We start from the raw sequence: 25,182 nt of genomic DNA on the forward strand, positions 1-25,182 counted from the left end.
CATTTTCAGAAGATGGAATAGAAAGTATTCAAGCCACAAGAAATTAGACAAGTTCCCCAAAGTCATCCAATTCAGAGGCAAGACACAGATCTAAATCCTGTGATCAGCCTCAGCCGCCGCATAAAGCAAGTTCTGCCCTGCAGCTGTCAAATGTTTTAGAAGCTGCACAAAACTAATAAAACGTACCGGATGAAACACAAAGTTCTTTGCTTTGTAGTAAAAATGAAAAATATATTGTGCTTTAACCTAATTAATTCTTTTTATTAGGAAATGGTACATATGTAACTTAATCCTGTTTTTTTAACTTTGTAGTCAAAATGATTTTTTTTCAAGCCAGTGAAAGTAAGCTGCCTGGACATCTGAACTGAATCTCTTCTTGGCCTTGTCTATTTGAGCACAGCGGATTCCTTCCAGTGTGTGTTTATATCTGATATCTGTTGACTAGATAACCGAAGGAGATAAACCCTGGCCCCTGGGAGTTAATAACTGTGTTTGTTTTCCAGCTGCCTTCACCATGATTGGCACCTCCAGCCACTTATCTGATAAGTGCTCTCAGTTTGCCATTCCTTCCCTGTGCCACTATGCCTTCCCGTACTGCGACGAAACCTCATCCATCCCTAAGCCCCGGGACTTGTGTCGCGATGAATGTGAAATCCTGGAGAATGTCCTGTGTCAAACAGAGTACATTTTTGCAAGATCAAATCCCATGATCCTGATGAGGCTGAAACTACCAAACTGTGAAGATCTCCCCCAGCCGGAGAGCCCCGAAGCCGCAAACTGCATCCGGATTGGAATTCCCATGGCGGATCCCATAAATAAAAGTAGGTGACTCTTGACCTTCTGTGCTGCCTGGGGGCCAGCAACCCCATGGCACAGTGAAAACTGGACCTTTATCTGTAGTAATGATTCATATTGGTAGTCAGATTACCTTCCGATGGGCTAAATACTGTGTGGGGGCTGAGCATTCAGTGGTAGATTACATGCAGTAACTATCTTTAAGAAGCTTCATGAAGAGAATACATTTTTATTTTTATTTTTTAATATTTATTTTTGAGAGAGAGAGAGAGAGAGCATGCAAGCAGGGGCGGAACAGAGAGAGACAGACAGGGGATCCGAGGCAGGTTCTGCGCTGACAGCAGCGAGCCCCATGTGGAGGTCGAACTCACGAACCAGGAGATCACAACCTGAGGCAAAGTCAGAAACTCAACCCACTGAGCCACCCAGGCACCCCGATAATAAATGTTTAAATATAGTTGTTGGTTCCTCAATGACTTAAATAGAATTACCGTATGACCCCGCAATGCCACTCGTGGGTAGACACTCAGAGAATTTCAAATAGGTGTTCAAACAAAAACTTGTGTGTTAAGTGTTCATAGAGGCTCTATACACAATGGCTAAAAGGTAGAAACAACCCAAATGTCCAGCAGTGGATAAGTGGCTAAACAAATTGTGGTGTACCTATAGAATGAAATATTATTCATCCATAAAGAGGAATAAAATCCTGTTACATGCTACAGCATGGCTGAAACTTAAGAAAAGTATTACGTAAGTGAAAAAGGCCAGACGCCATTGTGTGATTCCTTTTATATGAAATATCCAGGAAAGACAAATCCATAGAGATAGAAAGCAGATTAGTGGTTGCCAGGGACCAGGGGAAGGGGGTGTGGGGAGGGACTGCTAAATGAGTATAGGGTTTCCTTTGAGATGATATACAAGTGTTCTGGAATGAGATAGTGGTGAAGGTTGCACAATGTTTTGAATCTTCTAAAGACACTAACGGTAAATTTCACGATATGTGTATTGTACCACAATTTTAAAAATATATACATGGGGCTTGCCTCTCTCCACTCTCTTCTCACCTCTGTTCCTCTGTAATTTTCCATTTACCTAGAGTTAAGTTTTACTGGTAATTTTTTAGTTTCCTTTTGGTATTTAATATTATTCTATTAGTTAAATGAGTTAATGCATCTAAAATGCTTAGAACTAGGCTTAGCACATAATAATAGTGATATCTTCATTACTATTATTATTACTATTATTTTATCATTACCCCTCCAGATTTTAATTTCAACTTAATGGATTTTTACAGTGCTTTCAAGTAAGTGCCATGGTGGTCACCTGGGGAGAGGATTGCATCAGCACACGGTGGCCCCAACTCCTGTGAGAAACTCATAATTCACTGCTCCTAATGAACATTTGCTGGGAACTAGGTTCTTTATCACACGATTCATGTCTAAAGACATCAAGCAGAAATGGAAAGAGCAGTTCAGCTTGAACCTTTCCTGAGCCATTCACTAGGAAATTACTCCTGTGCCCTCAGTTCTGATTTTTTTTTTCTGTGTTCAGTATTAAAAATGCATGTGGAGGACTGGTTTTATTCCTGAAGCATAAGCTTTAAATCCTCCCAGGAATGTAACTGTGAGGCAGGACCTATGTCCCAGCCCAGCAAGCAGGGACACTGCCCACATGGCCCCTGACCAGCAGGGAAGCCTTAGCCATGAGCTTAATTGCACGTCTTCCCTCCAGAAACTGCTGGCTGGAAGTTCCAGCATCTCCTGTTTCTTGCTCTCAGTTTGGGCCTTTCTCTTCTGTTTTTCAGACCACAAGTGCTATAACAGCACAGGTGTGGATTACCGGGGGACCGTCAGCGTGACCAAATCAGGGCGCCAGTGCCAGCCATGGAATTCTCAGTACCCCCACACGCACACCTTCACTGCTCTCCGTTTCCCAGAACTGAACGGAGGCCATTCCTACTGCCGCAATCCGGGGAATCAGAAGGAGGCCCCCTGGTGCTTCACCTTGGATGAAAACTTTAAGTCTGACCTGTGTGACATCCCAGCATGTGGTAAATGCCTTTAACGTATTCAGTCACCTTTAAAACTCCCCCCCCCCCCCCCCCCCCCCCCACCCCACCCCCCCCCCCCCGCCCCCCCCCCCGCCCTTAGGAGACTCTATGAGGGGCAAAGGAGATGGATAGTGTTTGTTTGGTCTCAAACTGGGTTTCTAAGACAGGTAAACCTTGCTGTTTCTACATAAAACACCTTTTAGGGTACCAATGCACACTCTCGGGGAGGAAACTGCCTTATTCCTGCAACCATTGTGGTTCGTGGGGAAAATGGGGCAGGCGTGAAACCACTTGTCACAGTCATTTATGTAGTAAAAGATATTACCTGCAATGGTCCATGTCGAAGTGCACCCATTTAGCACAACAGGTGTATTGGAAGCAGAAAGAGAACTGTTTTCCCTGTGTTGTTAAGAACACCCACAAGGTAGGATGAATCTATAGCCATTACTCAGTCATCCAGGACAGAGTGTAGATAAACTGTGTCTTCTGTGTCATCCTTTTATGCTGCAGAAGTGTGGAAAGAAAATGAAATACCTGAATCAGTTTTTTGTTTTCTGTTTTTTGGTTTTTTTGTTTTTTGTCTAGAAAAAATATTTGGAGGGTAGGAGAAAGACCATGAAAGCAAGGGTGAAACCTGGAGTTTGGGACTGTTTTGGAACTGACTCATCTTCCTGGTCCTTCTTCTCATAGATGATGTCAACTGGGTTTCCCCAGCATAGAGGGAGAGTACGATGTCACTGCAGGAAAAGCCATAACAATAACAGGGACCTAATAATGATATCCACCTAGGAGGATGAATGAGTTGTTAACTGAAAAATTCTAGGAAATCTGGAAGATAGTAAATGCTTAACAAATATTATCTATTATAATTATTGTCTGGACAGTATATAAAGAGGAATCTACTCTAATTAGTATCAGTCTACATAAGGAATGTTTGCTCTGAGTTTAGCAAATATTATTTGAGAGCCCACTGTGGAGTAGGGGGTTTGAAAGAGAAATAAAATGTGATTCACATTACAATCACAATGCAGTGTGTATGATACAATAGAAGTTAGCACAAATGTTATGGAACAAAGAAGAGGAAGCTAAAACATACTAAAGAGGTCCATAGGAAGAAGTAATAAAAATGTTAAAAAGAAACCTTAGTGATGAAAATTTGGGAAACTTATTTTATAATTTCATTCTTATGTGTTACCTGTTACCATAGTGTCTTCTCTTGCAAAATGGTTTTATGGGTGCTTAAACATGCCAAGTTTGAGAAGGAGGTGACCAGACCCCTTTTGTGGTCTGGACTTTAAAATGCCTTCATATGCAGCATAAAGAACAAATTATGATGTAAAACTCTTCCAGAGCCACCACTGGAAACTTCAAAGCAAATTATCCTGTATTTTTTAAATGGTTTGCCCTTAGTAACTCATGACTTTTCCCACATGCTATATTCAACATTAATAGGAGAGGAATAAAAATAAAATGTAGATTTATAATCATTTACTTAGTTTCCACCTCTTCTCTTAAACTAGTTAAGGTACAAAGATCTGTAAGAGAGTCAAGGATAAAAGCAACACTCACTGAGCACCTTCCATGTGCCAGGCATGATACTTGGGGTTGTCATGGGCTTTATTTATACTCACCCTTACACTGTGACAAGTTTTTTTTTTTTCAAGTTTATCTATTTATTTTGAGAGAGACACAGTGCAAGCAGGGGAGGGGCAGAGAGAGACGGAGAGAGAGAAAATCTTGGTAGGCTCTGTGCTGCCAGCTGCAGAGCCCGACACAGAGCTAAAACTCACAAACCATGAGATCATGACCTGAGTTGAAACCAAGAGTCAGTCGCTTAACTGAGCCACCCAGACATCCCTGTGACAGGTATTTTATTAACCCTATGTTGCTGGTAAATGGCAGGTCTGTCTGACTCTAAGCTCACCTTCTTGCTACTCTACCATGATAATTCAGAATACTGATATGTGTCCTCAGGGAAACCAAATGAATTGTTTTAAGGAAGAAACACATTGTTCACTCCACTCTGGGTAAATGCTCTTGTCCTTTAAATGACTTCTGACCCTTGATTTCCAACAAACGCCCCACAGAAGAAGGGAGATAATTTGTTCATAAACTGGAAAATTTGTTGATTAGCTGATTCGAGCTCTATTACAATTAGTTTAGTATAGTCAAGACTCTAAGTTCTATCTAAAAAGTACCGTTTTCATGTCAATGACCTTCCTGAAGCAATCAGACCAAATACACACTCTGAGGGATAAAAGAAATCCTTGAACAGTCTTTCAGACAGGACAGAGAGAGAAAGATCACCTACATCTACAGAACACTTACCAGGTGCCTGCACAGTGCCCCATGCTTTACATATTTGTATGCATTTAAAACTCATAACCACCCTGTGGGGTAGGTGTTATTAATGTAGTCCACTGAGGTTCAGAAGGACTAAAGGACTTGTCTAAATCACACAAATGGTGAGATTAGACCTTGGACTCTCATCTATCTACGTATAGCTCTGACCAAACTCAAAGCTCATGCTCTTTTCCCAAACACTCTGCTATCTCCCATTTAAAGATTTTTCAGAAATAAATAAAAGAATAACAATAGGCCTCACCTCTGAACTCCAGTATGTAGATTTTCATAATATGATAGGACATCGAAAAGTGTTCCCTTGCCAATAAGGAAATCCATCGTGGTATTACTCTGTATTATTACAGTATTAATCAGTACAGTGATGTTAGAAACCCTCAGGGTATTTCTCTCTGAATATCAATCAGCAGAGGACACAGTTAACATTCTGATGACTGGTTAGGTCTAGTCATGTGAGATAGATTTAGAACGTTAAGCCTAGAGAAGACGAGGCAGTTTTCACCACTTACAATAATAATTTTTATTAAAAAGAACGTTTTCATTTCATTTTGAAAGAAAACAGTTCCTTTTGAATTCTTCAAGCCAAGCCACAAAGACATCCATTAAAGACACTGGGAACACTTGACATGTGATCTGGAAGCAGCTGCTGAGAGGCCAGTGGCTCCCCCGTGTGGGAACTAAAAAAGAAAACAGGCTGGCATCAGCTGTTGTGCCCAGGCAAGGCTTCTCAGAATTGCCCCTGGATAGACCACCTCTAGCAACCTAATCATAATAGCATCTCACTTTGATAACACTTCTTTAGGGCAGTTGATTTTTTTTCTCTTTTCATTCTTACACAATTATGAAAGATAAAGTAGGAATTTCCTGCCCTCTTTCACCATATGAGTAAATCAAGGCCCAGGGAAGTGGTAAGACTTACCCAAGACCACAAATCAACTAATAGAAACTAGGTCTGCTATGTCTAGGACACTTACTGCTCTTTGTCCTATACCAGTGCTTCCCAATCGGCAGAAGTTTTGCCTTCTGGGGAACATTTGGCAATGTCTCAAGATATTTTGGTCATCACTCCTGGGTGGGGTTGTGAGATGCTACTGGTGTCTCCTGGGTGGAGGCCAGAGAGGCTGCTAAACACCCTTCAATGCACAGAATGACCCACACAAAGAATTATCCAACCCAAAATGTCAATAGTGCCAGGATTGAGGAACCCTGAGACTGGATAGGAATTATACAATTTAGACTATAGAATATAGTATATTGTATATATTATTAAAAATTATAAAATTTAGGGGCACCTGGGTGGCTCAGTCGGTTAAGCGTCCGACTTCAGCTCAGGTCAAGATCTCGCGGTCCGTGAGTTCAAGCCCCGCATCAGGCTCTGGGCTGATGGCTCAGAGCCTGGAGCCTGCTTCCAATTCTGTGTCTCCCTCTCTCTCTGCCCCTCCCCAGTTCATGCTCTCTCTCTGTCCCAAAAATAAATAAACGTTAAAAAAATTAAAAAAAAATTATACAATTTAAACTGTAAAATAATAATAACATTAGGGGCGCCTGGGTGGCTCAGTTGGTTAAGCATCCGACTTCAGCTCAGGTCATGATCTCACAGTCCGTGAGTTCGAGCCCCACGTCAGGCTCTGTGCTGACAGCTCAGAGCCTGGAGCCTGCTTCGGATTCTGTGTCTCACTCTCTCTCTCCCCTGCTCATGGTCTGTCTCTCTCTGTTTCAAAAATAAATTTTAAAAAACATTAAGAAAATAATAATAATAATATTAAACAGGAGTGCCTGGGTGGCTCAGTTGGTTAAAAGTCCAACTTCATCTCAGGTCATGATCTCACGGTTCATGAGTTCAAGCCCCACAAGCTCACTGCTTTCAGCACAGATCCCTCTTCAGATCCTCTGTCCCCTCTCTCTCTGCCACTTCCCTGCTAGTTTTCTCTTCAAAATAAATAAATAAACTTAAAAAAACAATAGCATTAAACAGCAGTTGCCATTTATTGAGTGTTTATAATGAGCCAAAGACCGTGCTAAGAGTTTTTTAATGCATTATCTCATGTATAATAGTTCTGTAATCCAGTGAGTTGCATTTTATTCTACCCTAGAAGAGAAAACAGAGACGTAGAGAGGTGAAATAACTTCCAAGGCCACATGGTTAATAAGAAATGAACTCAGGACTCAAACCTATAGCTGGTCTTGTGTACTCTATGATTTATGTATGTGTGTATCTGTATATACAGAGAGAGAGAGAGAGAGAGAGAGAGACTGAGGGTAACTTTTCATCTTACAATGAGTTGAAATCGTGTGGGGCAGATTTGAAATGAGTCCTTTCCCTTCTCCCTCTGAAAATGGGATGGAATCTCATGGGAATGTTCCTGCATTCTTTAGTTAAGTAAAAGTTGAGGAGATTTCAAAATCTCCATGTGGTTTCTCATTTTCCTACTGATAACTTTTGTTTTCGTTTCAACCAAGTAAGGCTAAAAGGAGTTGAGGCCTAATTAAATGCAGAATGTGAGCATTTGTTGTACTTTCTAGAATAAAGGCATTTGAGAACGGTCTGCCACAGACCGTTTTATCTGCAAACTTTCGCTTTAAGACAGAACATAAAATTAAACACAACCAAATATGTTTGCTGTGAATTCTGGGAATTGGCTAGGACTCTGTGCATGTGCCCAAGCTAGTGCTTGGAGGAAGTGACAGGACAAAAGATAGTTTGGGCGAGACCTGACCTCCCATCCTCCCTGTCTTTTCCTCCGTATCCCAGGCATCTAACAACAACTCGAACAGTTAATTAGTTATTTAGTCACTCACTGAAACCAGTTTGTGTTGGGCTTCTACTATGCTTCAGATTTTGTGAACAGGGTAGATCAAAGCATGCCCTCATGTAGCCTACAATCTAGTGAAAGAATCTGATGGAAAAAGTATGAATCACGTTAAACACTGTCTTATAGCTCTGAACATTCATGTACGCTGTTACATGCTTGGCATTTTAGTGATGACTGTGGTCTGTCGAACACTGTGCCAGGTTCCTTAACACCAGCATCTGGCCTGGGACTTAGCTGATGTTTAATAAAATGTGTTGAATTAATGAATCCTCATAATAACCACAGGATAAAGGTATCCTCTCCGTTTTACTGATGGAGAAGCTGAGGCAATGTTGTTTTTACTACAGCCAAGATTCAAACCAGGTCCACAGGATTCTAGGTCCAGTCTTCTGTTCACCATGGCACAGTTATCTTAAAGTACAAATTCTAGGTTATTCAGAGGAATAAACGATGCTTTATCATTTTCCTCCTTCTTTTGATCACTATGAACTATCTAGGTCTTTGGGATGCTGTCCATTGATTTTCTTATTTGCAGCTCCACACATGCAGGAGTAGGGCCCCAGCCAGGAAGTCATCTACTCTGAGAGACCCTAGGTGCTCCACTCAGCCTCAGCCCTGATGAGGACTAGCTCCCCCAGCAGCTCCACGCAGGGCTCGCAATGTTTGCCCATTTCCCGTTAAATCCACCTCTCCTCCCTTCCCGGCAGCCCCACGTCCCCAGTCCTCAGAGTTGGCCATTTTCCCTGAGATCCTGCCTGCAAACCTTCATTCACTACGCCTTTACCTCTAGTCACTGTGGCCACCTTCCAAGCCAAATACTGTGGGTTGGGTGGAAACTACGTCGAAAAAGAAACATTTGCCTATGTTCTTTCCAACTGGCACCTAGGCACACCTCCCAGGTTCACAGTTTCACTGTAGCCCTTATCATTGCTTTTCTATGCAGCCCTGGGGGCAGATCCATGGAAAAGGCCTGTTTCTCTGGGAGCAGCTTTTGCATGATCTGACCATTTGACTTTGGCTGTATTCTACCGCAAGACTTACGTTCTTTGTCTCTCCCCCAGCTAACTGAGATCTTCTGTTGGTTCCTCTCTCAAATTGTATGGCGAAGCTGAATCTTGATTGTAGTGGTGTTTTCCTCTTCAAACCTCAGTCCTTTATTCTACTGTAGATTAAGTCTAGAGGCCACGTTTCTTCCGCCAGCCAGGCTAGCACGTCTGAGAGACCTCTACCAAACAACTAGAACTTCCAAGCAGCGGTATTGTTTTAGTCCTCAACCAGTTTCACCATAGAGTGCCCAATGATAAAAAAAAAAAATTAGTGGGCCATTTGGCTCCATTTGCAGTTTTCATACCTGGCCTATTACTTTTGTATTTCCTTTTAAGTCCTTGGCTTGCAACAGTTTGCCAAAGGGCACATTGCCCAGTTCTGTGCCTGAATAGCCCTGACTTGTCCCATAACCTTACAAACACCCGCCCTGGGTTCTGCTTTGTCACAAACCATTTTCTACAATGTGGTGGTTTACAGTTCGGGGCAAGGCAGATGTTTTCCAGATTGCGAACACTGCAGTTTTTAACTCACTCTGTCAGCAGCCTTCTCCCATATTTCATAGAAGACCTGTTGTAAGGCAATTTGTCTTTCAGCCATTTCTTCAAACCAAAATTGAACATTACAGTGAATTGGATGGTGGGGAGGGGGAACGGAGGGAGGAATAGAGCACTGCTTTGTATGGTTTGAAGTTTTCCGGAAGAGTTATTTTTATGCTACAGAGATTTTCAAGATGTACTTTATTCTCCAGTCTCTATACATTTTCGACAAAGTAAAGAACAATAGTTACCCAAAACTTATAACTAAGTCATGTTCCATAAGCATTTTTAACCATAAATTAATTTTTCTCAAAGGTATTTTTATTGTTCTCAAAATATATTGAGTCATGTACCCTGTGTGTCTGCTGCTCCAGCAATAAGCTCTGGGAAGCTTTTAACTCTTGTGGCCCACCACCATGCCAATGGGAAGGGCTCCTGGTCACTTTAACCCTTTGGTGACAGAATTCTGATACAACACCACAGTGATCTCTGCTATTGGCTTTGTATCAGCCAAGATTCTGGCAGAAAGCAAAAGGGACAAGCAGACACACTATGGAGAACTTCATAAAGAGACCGTTTACGAAGGTGTTGGCAGAATTAGGAGAAACCAATAAGGTGAAGGACCCATGGCTAGCAGAAGTGGGAGGCATTATCCAAGGCTTGAGGAGTCAAACGAATGATTGGTTACCTTACCTTGTGGAACACAGCTGAGGCTGGAGAGAGGGCTGTTCAAAGGCTCTGGCCTTTAATAGAGGGAGGCAGTCAATCCTCTGCAACTCAGCAAGGGGAAAGCCTGGGAACAAACATGTGAACCATACTCTTCTTGCCCTGGGCAGTTCTTCTTGTCCTGCCAATGTCTCCCATTGGCTGAACCTGACTGGAAGCCAGAGGACAAGGGTGCCCACTGATACTGTCCATAGAAGTCAGCCTCAGCATAGAGCTGAGGAGAAAAGACCAATACTGGATCTGAGGACACTCAGGGAAAAATATTCATCACTAACTTTAAATCAGTTACTTCGCAAGAAAGCCAAAAGTACAGTAGGGGTCTAAATAAGGTATGTCAAATCAGATTATAAAATCAGAGAGTTTTGGGAGGAACCATAGAAACTATCCAGGCTCTATTTGACCATTGCCAGAGACCTTCAGAGACAGGGACATCTCACCACACCAAAGAGGTTGTGGGATGGCTCCCACTGCTCAAAGTCTGCATTTGTAAGTCTGAAATCAAAACTTCTATGTGAAATCCCCTCATTTTTAAAAACTGTTGACCACTAACTCAAATTAGAAAAAACAAAAACAAAACTAATAAGGAACAAACCTATGTACTAGATCCAGTTTGTAACCTCTGGTGCATTTATCATCCAAATTCCAAAGTACCTATTACATCCTTCATTTAATTTTTAATTTGGTCTAAAGAGCATGTAGCTCTTCCAACCTTTCCTTACCCATCTTCCTCTTCCTCTGAATGTTTCTTGCTTTTTTAAAGCCCTTCTTAAAAACATGGCTCTTAGAATAGACCTTTTTGGTATTTTTAAATCAGTGAAGGTAGAAAAGGACCATGATATTTTTTATCATTACTCAGTATTGCCAATGAATGTTTTTTTGTTTGTTTGGTTGGTTGGTTGGTTTGTTTTTGTTTTTGTTTTTGTTTTTTTGCTAAAAGTGCCATATATAAAAATTTTTGGAGCAATTTCATTGTGCTATTTCTGGGTCCAACTGAGACTTCAAGTCTTCATTAAAATGTATTAGTCTTCCTTTTTCCTCTTTTCTTTTCTTTTTTTTTTTTTTGGTTTTGTTACATAAAAAATTATTTAGTAGATTTGCTTAATCATGGGATTCTTTAAGCAAGAACTCTAACGTAACTGCAAGCTATAATATTTATTTGTAAAATTTCAATTGTTGTTTTTGGGTCATTATTTTAGCCTGTACATTTTATTTCTATACATCTTATTTCTATAATCAGGTATCTTTCCTAGATTTTGGTCATTTTCAAGTTTCATAAACGTATCATCATCAAGCAGTTAATGATAATGTCAAACAGGCAGGTTGGCACAAGCTTAGCTCTCTACAATTTGAGGTTGATTTAATGATTAACCCTTATAGGGTACAGGCACATGGTAAATTTCAAATTTATCTGATGACATTATAATCTAGCCCTCCATCTTAGGTCCATAAGGATATCTAGGGTCTCTTGATCAAATGACTTGCTAAAGTTTAAAGGTGCTTGGTCTCTCACTCTAAAATAATCCTCTCAGAAATGAAAGAGATTTAATTTTATAAAAATGATTGAATTTTGGCACTTAAAGAGTAGCCCAATTAAAAAGTGGGCAAAGGATTTAAACAGACATTTCTCCAAAGAAGATATACAAATGGCCAACAATATATGAGAAGATGCTCAGTATCATGTGTCATTAAAGAAATGCAAATCAAAACCACAATGAGACATCACCTCACACCCATTATTAGGACCCATTATTTTATAAGAAGAAGAAAAGGAAGAAGAGGAAGAGGAGGAGGAGAAGAAGAAAATAGCACATGTTAGCAAAGATGTGGAGAAATTAGAGCCATTGTTCACTATTGGTGGGAAAGCAAAATGGCGCAGCCATTATAGAAAACAGTATGGATGTTTCTCAAAAAACTAAAAATAGAATTACCATATGATCCAGCAATCCTACTTCTGGATATACATCCAAAGGAACGGAACATAGGATCTCAAAGAAATATTTGTACACTCATGTTCATCACAGCATTATTCACAGTAGCTAAGAGATGGAAGCAAGCCCATCGATGGATGAATCCATAAAGAAAATGTGGTATTTACATACAGTGGAATATTTTTCAGCCTAAAAAAAGAAGGAAGTTTGACACATGTAAAACCATGGATGAACCTTGAGGACATTTTACTGAGTGAAATAAGCCAGTCATAAAAAGACAAACACTTTATGATTCCACTCATATGAGGTATCTAAAATAATCAAATTCATAGAAACAGAAAGTAGACTGGTTGCTGTCAGGGGCTAGAGGGAGGGATAAGTGCAGTTATTGTTCAATGAGTATAGAGTTTCAGTTTTGCAAGATGAAAAAGTCTTGGAGATCTGTTGTACAACAATGTGCATACACTTAGCACTACTGAACTTACACATGATTAAGATGGTAGATGTTATTAATTTTTTGCCATAATTAAGCTTTTTTTCAATTAAAGACAAAAGATTAACCCAACTCTGTCCTTTTATAGAGGAGAAAACTGAGACCATAAGAATTTATAGACACTCCTGGTGAACTCATGTGGATTCTAGTTACTAAGATTTTTCTCAAGTGCTCACCAATGAGTTACTGTCCCTATCTTATTGTGGTTAAAACATTTGCTGAAGAGAAAAAAAAAATGTTAACCACTATGTATGGCCAATCATAGTCTTTTTAAGAATTAATTTGAAAATATATAAGGCAATAGGTGATATACTTAGTATTTTCATCATTAAATCAAGAGACCACCTAATGGTGGACCCAGCCTGCCAACTAAGGGCCTAGTTACCCCCTTTGCTCCTATGACTTCCAGGAATGTGCTTAAATATCACTGGTGTGGGCTCCTATCTGCTACAGACCCACTTATTTTGTAGTTTTCAACTAATAAATGGTAGCAATTCCTGTTTTTTTCTATGATTTTTATTTCTTTTCAGACAAGATTATAATTTAACTTGTTTATTTTATTTTACTTTATTTGGAATCCTAAGGTTCTGTAAGACTTCTTCCCACCTTTGCCGTATTTAAGATCTAAGAAATTTTTTGTTTTAACTCAAAGTAATATCCCAGGTGATGTTTCACTTTATAAAAGTACCTCTTGAATAAGAAGTCATGTTTACCTTGTTTTAAGCCTCAGGATAAGAAAGGAGTATTTTCTCCATTATATTTAATTACTAATCAAAGTATTGAATATCTTTGTAAAAATAAAAATAGGAATGTCAGATGTGAACTCTGATACCAAGTTGTTGATTTTTAAAAGGAAATTAATCATGTGATCCAGACTAAATAGTTGGTTTCAAAAATCTCAAGTATTTAACTTGATGTAACTAATATGTGCATTTAACTTTTAAACAGTTATTTCGAAGTATTAAAAATCTTCACCGTTCTAATTTTCAGCCAGTTTCCTTTGTAATGCACTGAAGGTGTCCATTACCCTGTAAAGTGAATAGTAAGAATAGTGTCCATTGTTCTAATGTGATCTGTTTAATAGTGTGATTCCCCACCAGATATTAGCCCTCATTAAAGGGAACCTTGGAATCTTAAGGAGAATAATGAAAAACAATTCCATATGGTATTTTAATTTGTATTAGTAATAGAATTTTGAAAGCATAAAAGCATCGAAGGGAGACAGCCTTGCATTCCAACCCAGACCCTACTACTTTCTAGCTTTGTCAAATTATTTGTTCTTTCTTAGCCTTCTTTTACCTGCATGTAAAATCGAGAACATCAAGTACCTGATTAAAGTAATGAATACAAATGATAGGCTGTTCAAAGAAGGTGAGCAAATGTTCATTTTCTAATTTTCCATGAGTAGGGTTAGTTGTTCTGTGGAAAGCTTTTATATAAAGTTTTTTGAACCAGACTGACTCCCTTCTGGCCTAATGCAGAGAGAGGTGTGTGTGGGACAGTGAGTGTGCTGTATCACAGGTTTACAACTGGTCTAAATTTGTTTTCTGTCACTTCCAACATGGCCACATATTGTTCTGCTTGATTATTTCACTTGGCAAAAAGACACTGTGGGTTCGTTTGCATATCCTCAGTGTAATCAGAAGGAGCCAAGTTTGACTGTGTTTAAAGATCCGGCTTCTTGAAGTTTGTTCTCCTGCAGACCCACAGGGGGATTTGTCCCAGACCTCCCATTTACAATCAAAGGCGTTCCGTGAATAATCTGATACAGAATGAGTACAGAATAGAACTCCTTTGTTTGCTAGACAGGTGAGATCCCTACTTTCTCTTGTTGCTAAAAATCTGGGCCAGAAAAATGACTAGCATTACATGAGTACTAAATTAACCTCATTCCTTTTGTAATCATTACCCTTATAATGATTTCACTGAAAATCCAAGAATAACAAGAGGGACCCCCCCCCACACACACACACACACCAGGGTACTGAGAAATTTGAAAGTGTTTTTATAATGTTAATAGTCATAGCATCCAACAACTGTGTGGCAGTTTTCAGTTTTCTGCAGTTTTGTCATGAACGTCATCTCTCACATGAAGCAAATAAGATTGGTAGAGCAAATTATCATTCCCCTTGAATAAATGAGGAGGTGAAGGTCAGAAAGTTTGTTTCCTGCTTAAGGTTATTTTGAATTTCCAGCCCAAAGTTTTTATCTCTGAATCCTTTTCTACTCTAAGGGTAAGGGATAAACATCGACTGATTTAGTTTTAACAGGTACTAGAGTAATACTTTCCGTGTTACTTCATTTACTGTTCACAACAATTCTGTGAAATAGGTATCACTGGTCTCATTTTATAGATGAGTTCACGCAGAGAGGCTAAGTGCCTAATGAAAGTTACATAGGTGATGACAAAGTCGGTCTTCAGAGGTTTCTGAATCTAAGTCATACACTTCATTTATTCTGCCACACTGTCTCTAAAGTGTCTATAGATAGACAGACAGATCTTAGATAGATAATCTATTCTAGATCTATTATATTCCTGTTATAGAAGATCCATCTGCTATGCCTTGTGGTAAACACTTTTCCATGTGATTTCTTTTTTTATGTTTATTTATTTTTGAGAGAGAGACAGAGAGAGAGAGAGAGCAAGCAGGGGAGGGGAAGAGAGAGGGCGGCAGAGGATCTGAAGCAGGCTCTGCACAGACAGCAGAGAGCCCAAAGCAGGGCTCGAATTCACAAACTGTGAGATCATGACCTGAGCAGAAGTCAGATGCTCAACTGACTGATCGACCCAGATGCCCCTCCATGTGATTTCTTTCTCTCTGTCCATCCACTCGCAGACATGCAGACACAATTGTTACGAAAGCAACTGAGACTGAGTTCCAAAGACAAGAATGACTACAATGGTCTCCAGAGATGCCTGGCTTATACGTTTACCTGCCACTGTATATAAAGTGGGGAGTGCAAAAGCAGCACATCTAGCAAAGCTTCTGTGTCATTCCCCACCTTTCAGACCTCCTGCCTCCTTCTTACCTTTGTGAAACCAGAGAAATCCTACCATAAGAAAATGGGTGCCAAACAATAGCCATTGTCAAATTACTGGCAGTGCAGTGGACTTTCTAGAGTAGGAGGTATTACAGCAAGACCAACAGGGGAGGAGTCCTGGCTTTTGAGTTACTAGCTGCATGTCCTGGGGCAAGTCACTTAACCACTCTGTCCCTCCACTTCCTCACCTATAAAAATAGCCATAAGGATGGCACCTGCCTCATGGGATTGGTTGTGAGGATAAAATTAATGAGTTAATGAAAAGTACTTACCACGGTACCTGGCCCATAGCTAACATGATTTTGTGCTAGAGGACACTCAGTAAATATTAAAGCTGTTATGTTTATTATTCTCGATAAGCATATTTTACTCCTCCCCAAATCCCTCTGAGGGTTAACCCACAGCACAGTCCCAACACCCAGGTTTTGGTGCCCCTCCCTAACTTCATGTATTGAGTCTGTTTATGTAGGGAGAAGGCAATGTGATTTAGTTACTGCTATATCTCACTGAATAATAGGTTCCCAAGGCAGGTGCATGCAAGCAAGAATGATGTGTAGTCTATTCTCTTTTATATGTACTAGGGAAGGCCACTGTTTAAAGAGACTTTCTGGGTTTCTCGACCACTCTAGTCATACTTCCCTTGCAGCATTTCTAACAACATATTGTAATTACCTTTTCTCTGTTTTCCTTACCCAACCATGAGCTCCTTAAAGGCGAAGGACATATCGTATTTAATTTTATATCCCCAGTACCTAGAATAGTCCTTGGCAGTAGTAGCTTTTGTTTATTGACTTACTGAACAAGTGGGAAGATGAGTGAATGGATACATGGTTAATTCTATGTTAAGTAAATAATCATCTCTGAATTTTGTGTCAATCTGAATTTTCATACCTTGGATTTTTCTTAAAGCAAGATAACCAATGAGGTTATTGGTGATCAGGGCATGCATTATGTAACCCCTCTAACTACTGCCCATAATTCTTGTGTTTGTTTTGTCAGTCAAATAATTTATTAACATATGCCCAAAGAATTTAAAGGTCAGACTCAAGTCCATTTTTAAGAAGTATGCTTCATATCTTTCTATACATATTATATACTTTTCCTAGCAATGGCAGAGTAGATATATAAGATTTCAAAAATATACTTCACAGTGTTAGTACTCATAATTATTGGGTTCATATGAAATCATTTAAGAGGAATTCTTGGATTTCAAAAAAGCATCAGGTTATGCAGCGATGCTGTGCTTGAGGAAATTGTAGACACTTTCCAAAATAGATACTTCACTTTTGCAGATGAGTAGCAGTGAGGCCCAGACAGGACAATGATTTGCTCAAGGCCACACAGCTCATCAGAGACTGAGTCAGGTTCCCATGTTCTCAGGCCAGTGGCTTTGTGGACACTGGGACCAGGATTCTTAAGTGATGTTGATTCTGGAAGACGCAGGAGTGGCCCTGTAAATCCAAACCAGCCAGGACAAGGGCATGATTTCTGGAACATCACATTGTGGTGGTTCTGGGCTAACAGCCAATTGTAGAAGAGCCCTGTGACCCACATCAATGCCCTTAGGTGTATCTAGTCCTTTCACATGACATTTAACTTTTAACGTGTTAGAGAAATGCAGGTCTGCTGCTAAAGAGAGGCAAGATCAGAGGGAGACCCACACACATGCAAAGGCCTCATAATGTCCCTCTGCAATTTTTAAACACTTGAACTCTAAACTTTTAAACTTCAATAAATTATGTTGAAGGTTTGATAGAAACAAATTGTAATAAGCAATGGTTCCTTTTTTCTCCAGTGAATTTGTGTGTATAGAAGAATAGGAGGTCATTTTAAACTACGCAATGTAATATTATACATGTTATTTGAACCAGAATGACTTTTGCTCTTTTCTATTTCTGTACCCAGATTCGAAGGGCTCCAAGGAGAAGAATAAAATGGAGATCTTGTACATACTGGTGCCAAGTGTTGCTATTCCTCTGGCCATTGCTTTTCTCTTCTTTTTTATCTGCGTCTGCCGCAATAACCAGAAGTCATCGTCACCGCCAGTCCAGAGGCAACCGAAACATGTCAGAGGTCAAAATGTGGAGATGTCAATGCTGAACGCATATAAACCCAAGGTAAAATCAGCAGTACAGAGCTGCATATATTCTATAGGCTTCAGGTTAAAGCAAAACTTATCACCCTCCCCAGCTTAGAAATCAAATGATCTACGATCAGAGTTGACAAGCTATAGAGTTCATTTTCAGCATAACTATCTATCTCTAACTGTATCCAAGGCAGCCGGAGCATTCTTTCGTCAGTGTGTGCACGTCAGTGTTGGGCCAGCCATGTGGCTGCCTTACCATCAAGTCTGGGCTAGAAAGAATCCTTAGGACATCATCTCTCCTAAGGATTCAGAATGTGAGCTATTTTTCAAAATTTCCAAGAAGGAAATACCATACTCTTCCAATGAACCTGAAAGAGATGAACAGAGGAAAAAAAAAGCAAACAAACATGGTTTACTAACTTCGCTATCAAAAAATCCTTTTATTGCACAGTAATGTACGTAGACTATACACTTAAAAACGGTTAAGTTTTATGTGATGTGTCTTGTGCCACAACAACAAAACCTAAATCCTAACCCAGGAGTTAAGTTCGGTTAAATGCCTGACCTAAATCTGTTCCTCTTTGGTTTAAGTATATTTAAAGAGAAGTGTTGTCCTTCCTATAATCTTTGAATACTGTTTGATGATAGCCTACCTTAGCCTTCTCGTCTCTGTGATAAATCAATCCACTTCCTTTGTTTTTCCTCCTCATCTTTCAGCATGTGGGCTGCTCTAGGTCCTGGCAAGGAAGCCAGGGTCACCAGCCCTTACCTTAAATGGAGCGCACACACCACATCTTAAAGCTGAAACACAACAGAGGCTTTCTCTCCAGAAAGCCAGAACCTCAATCCCAGCCCTCTCACCAAAAAGATTTCATTTAAATAACTTAGAAAACTTCCAAAAAGACCGTCTTTTCTTCTTATCCCAACTCCATAGGACATTCATTCACTCATTCTACAAATATTTGTCTTCTCTGTGGGTTAGTGGCCATATTATTCATTTGGCTTTCATAAAGAGAAGATGCATCACTTTAATAAAATTTTAGGGAAAAAAATGTCTTCATGCTCAAATTAACTAATTCTTTTAACTTGTAAGTAGATGTAGCTGCATATTGGGACTGACACATAGCCCTCATCTGATTGTAGTCTGCTGTGCAGTGGATTTTTTTAAGTTAAGAAGTCTTAAAATGTTTTTTTTTCTATTGTAGTCCTATTTGTAGTCCTATAGAAACCTTGTTTCCTAAAGTTTTTGGATTTCTTAAATTTTAAAAATTCATTTTTAAGTATTCTGTCCCAAGCAAAACCACTTAAGTGGGAATTTTTACCATTAAAAAAAAAATGAAGAAAACATGAAGACCACAGGGTTTACTAAGTGGCTTGGGGGACAGGTAAAGGTGGAGGTTCACCTGTTTGTGACATCCTAGCTGCCAGCTAGTCAGCTTACATACATTACAGCATGTGATATAATGTCATATTTAATCCTTACGTGGTACTAGAAGAAAATAGAGGGGTAAGATTGATTGCATATTCGTGAAGTAATGCCTAGTTGACATTTTACATTTCCCATACTTCAAAGTTCCAGTGCAGTAGTCTTTATTCTGTGAGAGTCTTAGCCCATCATTTCTTTTTTTTTTCTTTTTTAGTGTTTATTTATTTTTGAGAGAGCGCAAGTTGGGGAGGGGCAGAAAGAGAAGGGGACAGAGGATCTGAAGCAGGCTCTGCACTGGCAGCAGAGAACCCGATGTGGGGCTTGAACTCTAGAACTGCAAGATCATGACCTGAGCTGAAGTCAGACACTCAACCAACTGAGCCACCCAGGCACCCCTCCCTGTCATTTCTGTTATTAAATGTTGAGAAACCTTAGGAATGCCAGAACTCTGGATGAGAGAGAGACCCGGATGGGGTTGGTCACTGTGCAAACGCCACCATCCTGGAGGGGCAGGCTCCTCATTGCTATGGCAGGAACCAGGGGCAGAGTCATTTCCACTTGGGAAAATTGTCAGTTTTGTAGGCCAGCCTCAATCTGCAACTCAGTTCCATTTTTAGCGAGGTTTGTTTTGCAAAGCATGACATCCAATAGGCATGATGGTTTGGATTTATGCAGTCTTTCAGATAAAGGTCTCAGAGAGCTTTCTGGCGTAAGTGGAGAAAGCTAATGTGGGTCGACTGATACAAATTGATACAAATCAAGAACTATACCAGGAACTTTCATAGTCATCATCTTATTTAATCCTCACAATGATTCTGTAAAATAGGAGTTATTATTCATACTGTACAACCAGAGTAAGTGAGACTCATACAGATTAAGTAACTTGTCCAAAATCAAAGAGCTAGAAATTGGAAGAGATGAAATGTGAACATAGGATTTTTCATGACTAAATAAAGTCCTTGCTCTTGCCTGACCCCATAATAACTTTTTCACGGAACAAATCGTGCTGGGAAGGGAGAGTGGGAGGGGGTCAGGCAAACAACTAAATATGATTCCATTTGGTCAGTTTGGGCTGAACACTAACCACAGGCATCACCCTGGCTTGTGATAAATCCTTAAGAGGCTTGTGTAACAGCCTCACGTCTGAATGATATAGCTCCAATCCTGCCAAAGGCATGTGAAATTTGGCCAGAGCAGTAATAGTCCTCTACCCTTTGTGGTTGTAGAGACAAATGTGAAATATACTGAGCCCGATTTTCCCAAAGACTTGGTGAAGTAAACATTGTTTTCATCATTTCTGAAGTGTCCCTTGCAAAATCTGCCAGTGCCAAGATTTCTCCAACCCAGGGCTTAAAATTCAGCCTTAAACGTCCCTCAAGTAATTCTGAACCACACTGGATGTAGGAATGGCTCAAGAATATTTGACTGGGTTGAGGAGGGGGAAAGGAGACAACAAAAACAAATGCTAGCTCTCTTTGTCTTACTCTCTTAAGAGATTTGGCTCCAATCAAATTTGAATTATTCTGTTGTTTGTTTTGGTTCTTACTGAGTGCCTTTCCTGGAAAAAGCACAAAGGACTTTGTAGACCTTAAAGAAAATTCCTAACTGTAAACAGTCAATCTCTAAAAGTGCTTTGAAAGGTCACTGACACATAAATAATACATGTACCTATAAAATCTAGAAGGAAAGAACACACATAATAAAAGAAAAGAAAAAAGAAAGGAAGGAAGGAAGGAAGGAAGGAAGGAAGGAAGGAAGGAAGGAAGGAAAAGAAAGAAAGAAGTCCTGAAAACAAACACCCTACCAGAGTAAAATCAAAAGGATATTTGAAGGCTGAGATGTAAAAGAATGAAGCATAGAAACTGGTCTGCCCAAGCCTTATTCTTATTTCTCCTCCGTCAATTCAAAAGTCCAAGACTCCAGGGTTTTTATTGATCCAAATGAATATGGCCTTCGGGGTTTAAATGGTTTCCATCTTTCTCCACTTGCTGAGCTGCTAAACCCCTCCCCCCCACACACACACTTTTGGATTAAGAAGAAGCTCCTCAGGGAGATTAGAAACCCATACCCTCCAGAGGGGACAACAGCAGTCAAGGACAAACTGGTTGACAGACCTGGCTTGAGTCTCTAGAGAGGCAGGTGAGGCAATTGGAAGTTAGAGCTCAAGGAGGTTTGAGTTTCTTTCTGACCTGTGGGAAAAGCAAGCCTGTGGACCAGAGAGGCACCTCCACTCTGAGTTGTGCACAGTCAGAAGATGGGGACGCCCCTATGGCTCCACCTGCAGTTGCCACATGGCCCTGAGAAGTCACTTGGCCTGAGTGTCACTTTTCTCAGCAGTTCTGAGAATGAAATAGATCCTGTTCATATAAGTTACTGTCAGTTTGTTTTCTTTTTATTTTGGTAAGCAGATTTCAAGCCGTGCAGTTGGATAAGATAACCTGTCTTTCCATCTTTAAAATTCCCTGATGAGTATTCTAGTGATGCATGAACTAAGTAGGATTTTTCTACATTGAATTACAAATTTTACAATGTGAGTGGGTGTTTTTTTTAAGTACTGTGGAAAATGAACCTTCTCCAGGAAGCCTGGGAAACCCTAACTTCCCTTCTCCTGGATTCTTTTCCTTTGCCTCTCCCTCCAACTCCCCAACTGTCACGTGTCTGAAAAACAGGGCATTGTCGGTAAGGGGAAAAAGCTGTGGAGCAGTCTCCTTGGGGAGTGAGGAAAGTGGCCCAGCCTCCCACTCAAGCACAGTGGCAGGGATGGGGGGGGGGGGTTTCTCTCTGTGAGACATGTGACTCACCTACGTGGGACTCTGGTGCATAGATGGGTCGAGAGATGGAGGAGTTTGAGAATAGAGGATAAGGAACAGTGGGTTGGGCTTGGGGCGAGGGGGGGGGGGCGCACAGCCAAGGCCTGAATAGGCCTTGGGTCAGACTCCTGCAGCTCCTGGCTGGCTGGTATCAGGAACACTTGGGGAAAGCAAGATTTGCCTAGCTTTCTGAAGTTGGTGGCTCTATTTTCTCAGTTTGCCCTCATCTCTTGCCAGCTTCTCTGTTTCTTCACTTCCAGGAAGTTCCTCTCTCCTTTTCCTTTCCAGCCAAAGTAGTTGCTGAATGTACTGACACTTGATTGTATTCTCTTGGCCTGTCCCTTTTGCCAACAACATACTTCCATCTAGAAAGCCCTACTATGGCCTGGCTACCCCTTTTGAGCCCCTGACCTTACCCAGTGTCACCACACTTGGTGCTAAAATGTCCTCGAAAACTTTTTCACTCAGTCCTTAAAGCTTTTGTCTCCTCGGACATATGATCTCATCATTCTATTGACAGGGCCCTCTACGGAATCACCAGTGATGTAATTCAACCCAATGGCCTTTTCCAAGTCTTTATCCTCTTTAATTTCCCTGAAGCATTGGACATTCTGAACCACCATCTTGAAATACTTTTTCTCTTGGCTTTCCTCCTATCCCCTCTGTTTCCTTCACTGGTTCCTCCAGTTCCTCTTTACTTCTCTCCCTCTTCCCCCTTCTCTCTCTCTCTCTCTCTCTCTCTCTCTCTCTCTCTCATGCTGATTTCATCCTCTGGCATTGCTTTAGTTCCCACTTGATATACATTCCCTAATCTAGAAGGACACATCTCAAGCTATAGAATCCTTGCTCCCAGCACCTAAGGATCCATAATCTCCAGGCCTAACATACCTTTACAGCCACATTTTTTTTAGTCTATTTCCAGGAGGTAGTTTGTTATACTCCAAAGGGCAAGGACTGAGAGGAGAGAGATGATTACAAGTCTGTGTTCCATTGATTACTGGCCATGAGATCTTAAGCAAATTTTCTGAACCTTTGTTTTCTCACTTGTAAAACAAGGATACAAATAGGCGTGCCTGGGTGGCTCAGTTGGTTAAGCGTCTGATTAAAGATCTGACTCTTGATTTTGGCTCAGGTCATGGTCTCACAATTCATGAGTTCGAGCCCCATGTCTCGCTCTTTGCTGACAGTGCAGAGTCTACTTGGAATTCTGTCTCTCCCTCTCTCTCTGCCCTTCTCCCCCTACACCTCTCTCTAAAAATAAATAAATTAACTTTAAAACAAAGCAAAACAAAATTTAAAAAACACAAGGATACAAAGAGTACTTAGAGATTTTTCTTTTTCTTATTTAGAGGTTCTAGCCAGGGAGCACAGCTTCTTATATACCCTTGACCAAAGAACAGTCCTTCTCTATTGGGGAAGGTCATCTTCTTTGGCCAAGCAGGCAGCTTCAGGAGGGATGTTCATGGAGTGGTGAGGGAGGAAGGGGATACCCGCTAGGTAGCCCGATCAGCCAAATCAACCCTGGCGATCAAGGGGGTGACAGATGTTGCAGGCAGATCACTCTCACATCCGATATTTTTGACAATTTGAGATAGTGTGTCTGGCACTTCACAGGAACCTGATTTCTAGAAGTTACTATTATTTTGGTACAGTGATGATACAAACAGCCACAAATATTTCAGTCAACTACCAAATGCTGTGCACAGGATAATGTGGGTTGGGAGGAAGCTATAGGACCCCGCAGCCCACAGCATTAGCTGGGTGAGGAGACAGGCAGGGGAAGCACACCAAAGATACTAGAGGTAGGTCTTTGGACAGTTCTGGTATTCCAGTCCGATTGAGTTAGCATAAATCCCCTGCCCCACACACCCTGTTGACACCCTGGATAAAATCCGTCAGGGTGGAGAGGGTTTGATGGTTAGGGCTGGGAGGCTTCCAGTGCAGAGCTTCAGCTTCAAGCTACATCTGTAATAACTTTACTTGTGGGGAGGATGAGTATTAGAAGTGGATATATTATAAGTGGTATTACCGATAAGCTAAAGTACATCACAAACATTATCTCAATGGAATCTCCATTATGACCTTATGAAGTAGGTGCTAATTTAAGCCTGATTTGGGAATAAGAAAAGTGAGTCTTCATGCCACTATTAAGTGGCAGAGCCAAAATTTGAACCCGGGTCTGCCCAGGTCCAGAGCCCACGTTCTTCCCCATTTCACTCGACTGCCGTAACTTTCAGGTGGACCAAAACACACGAGCTCAAGTTACGAGCACTTGGTGGCTCAAGCTGACATTGAAATTACTGGCCTCTGTTCTGCCTGTTTCCAGGCAGGATAGAAGCTCTCCCACTGACATGGTCAAGTAGCCACCACAGAATCAACCCTGGTCACCACCAGACATTCAAAGTAACATCAGAAAGTTATGTCATACAGAAAAGAACTGCTTCTGAAGTTAAATCACTTCCAGAGAAGTACAGCTGAACTCTGGGCCAATGTGGCAAACTGTTGGTTGAAACTCCCTCCGGAATTTGATGGCACTTAGCTGGAAGGCACTTAGTTCGACTGTAGTCTTTGAGAATGTCCATAACCTCCCAAAATGAATGTCTGTGGCCTTTAAGTTTTTAAAACATAATCACTTCCATTTAGGAGTAGAGTCCATTCCTTTACAGTTCGAACACTGCTTACCTCAGAACCAGGGAAATGCACAAGAATGGAAAATAGGCTTTGGAGTCAAGCAAGTTCTGTCAACAGTTAAGTCCAGGTACTAAGAAATCTCTATTTTATATGTTCTCCAGGGCTCTTGTGCCCAGCTCAGGCAAAGGCTGCTGTGGAAAGGGTTTCTTCACTTGTCCCAGTCAACTAATGAGGACAACAGAGAATCAACAGGAGTAAGATCTAGATCAGAGACCGAGAGCAACTATACCTTGACATTCCAGTCTTCTACCAGTGCGCTTTATGCTTTTAAAATGGTGAAGCCCTTTAAGGATCAAAATGAAAATTGCCAGTTATTGCTGGAAGAATGCTCCAGGTTTGGAGCAGACGTAGTTGAATTTGCATCTTGGCATCACCACT

The 25,182-nt window shown here is 40.8% G+C and overlaps 1 protein-coding gene across 1 annotated transcript in view; it reads left to right on the top strand.

The window, feature by feature from the left end:
• The window catches only part of ROR1 (receptor tyrosine kinase like orphan receptor 1), a 179,309-nt gene that overhangs the window by 141,442 nt on the left and 12,685 nt on the right, over positions 1-25,182 (top strand). The window contains exons 6-8 of the mRNA XM_032594084.1: positions 504-821; positions 2,600-2,845; positions 17,697-17,908. Of these exons, the coding sequence (XP_032449975.1) occupies positions 504-821; positions 2,600-2,845; positions 17,697-17,908 (776 nt within the window). The remainder of the gene's footprint in view (positions 1-503; positions 822-2,599; positions 2,846-17,696; positions 17,909-25,182) is intronic.

Source organism: Lynx canadensis, chromosome C1, assembly GCF_007474595.2.
Source record: "Lynx canadensis isolate LIC74 chromosome C1, mLynCan4.pri.v2, whole genome shotgun sequence".
NCBI classification, from domain to species: domain Eukaryota; kingdom Metazoa; phylum Chordata; class Mammalia; order Carnivora; family Felidae; genus Lynx; species Lynx canadensis.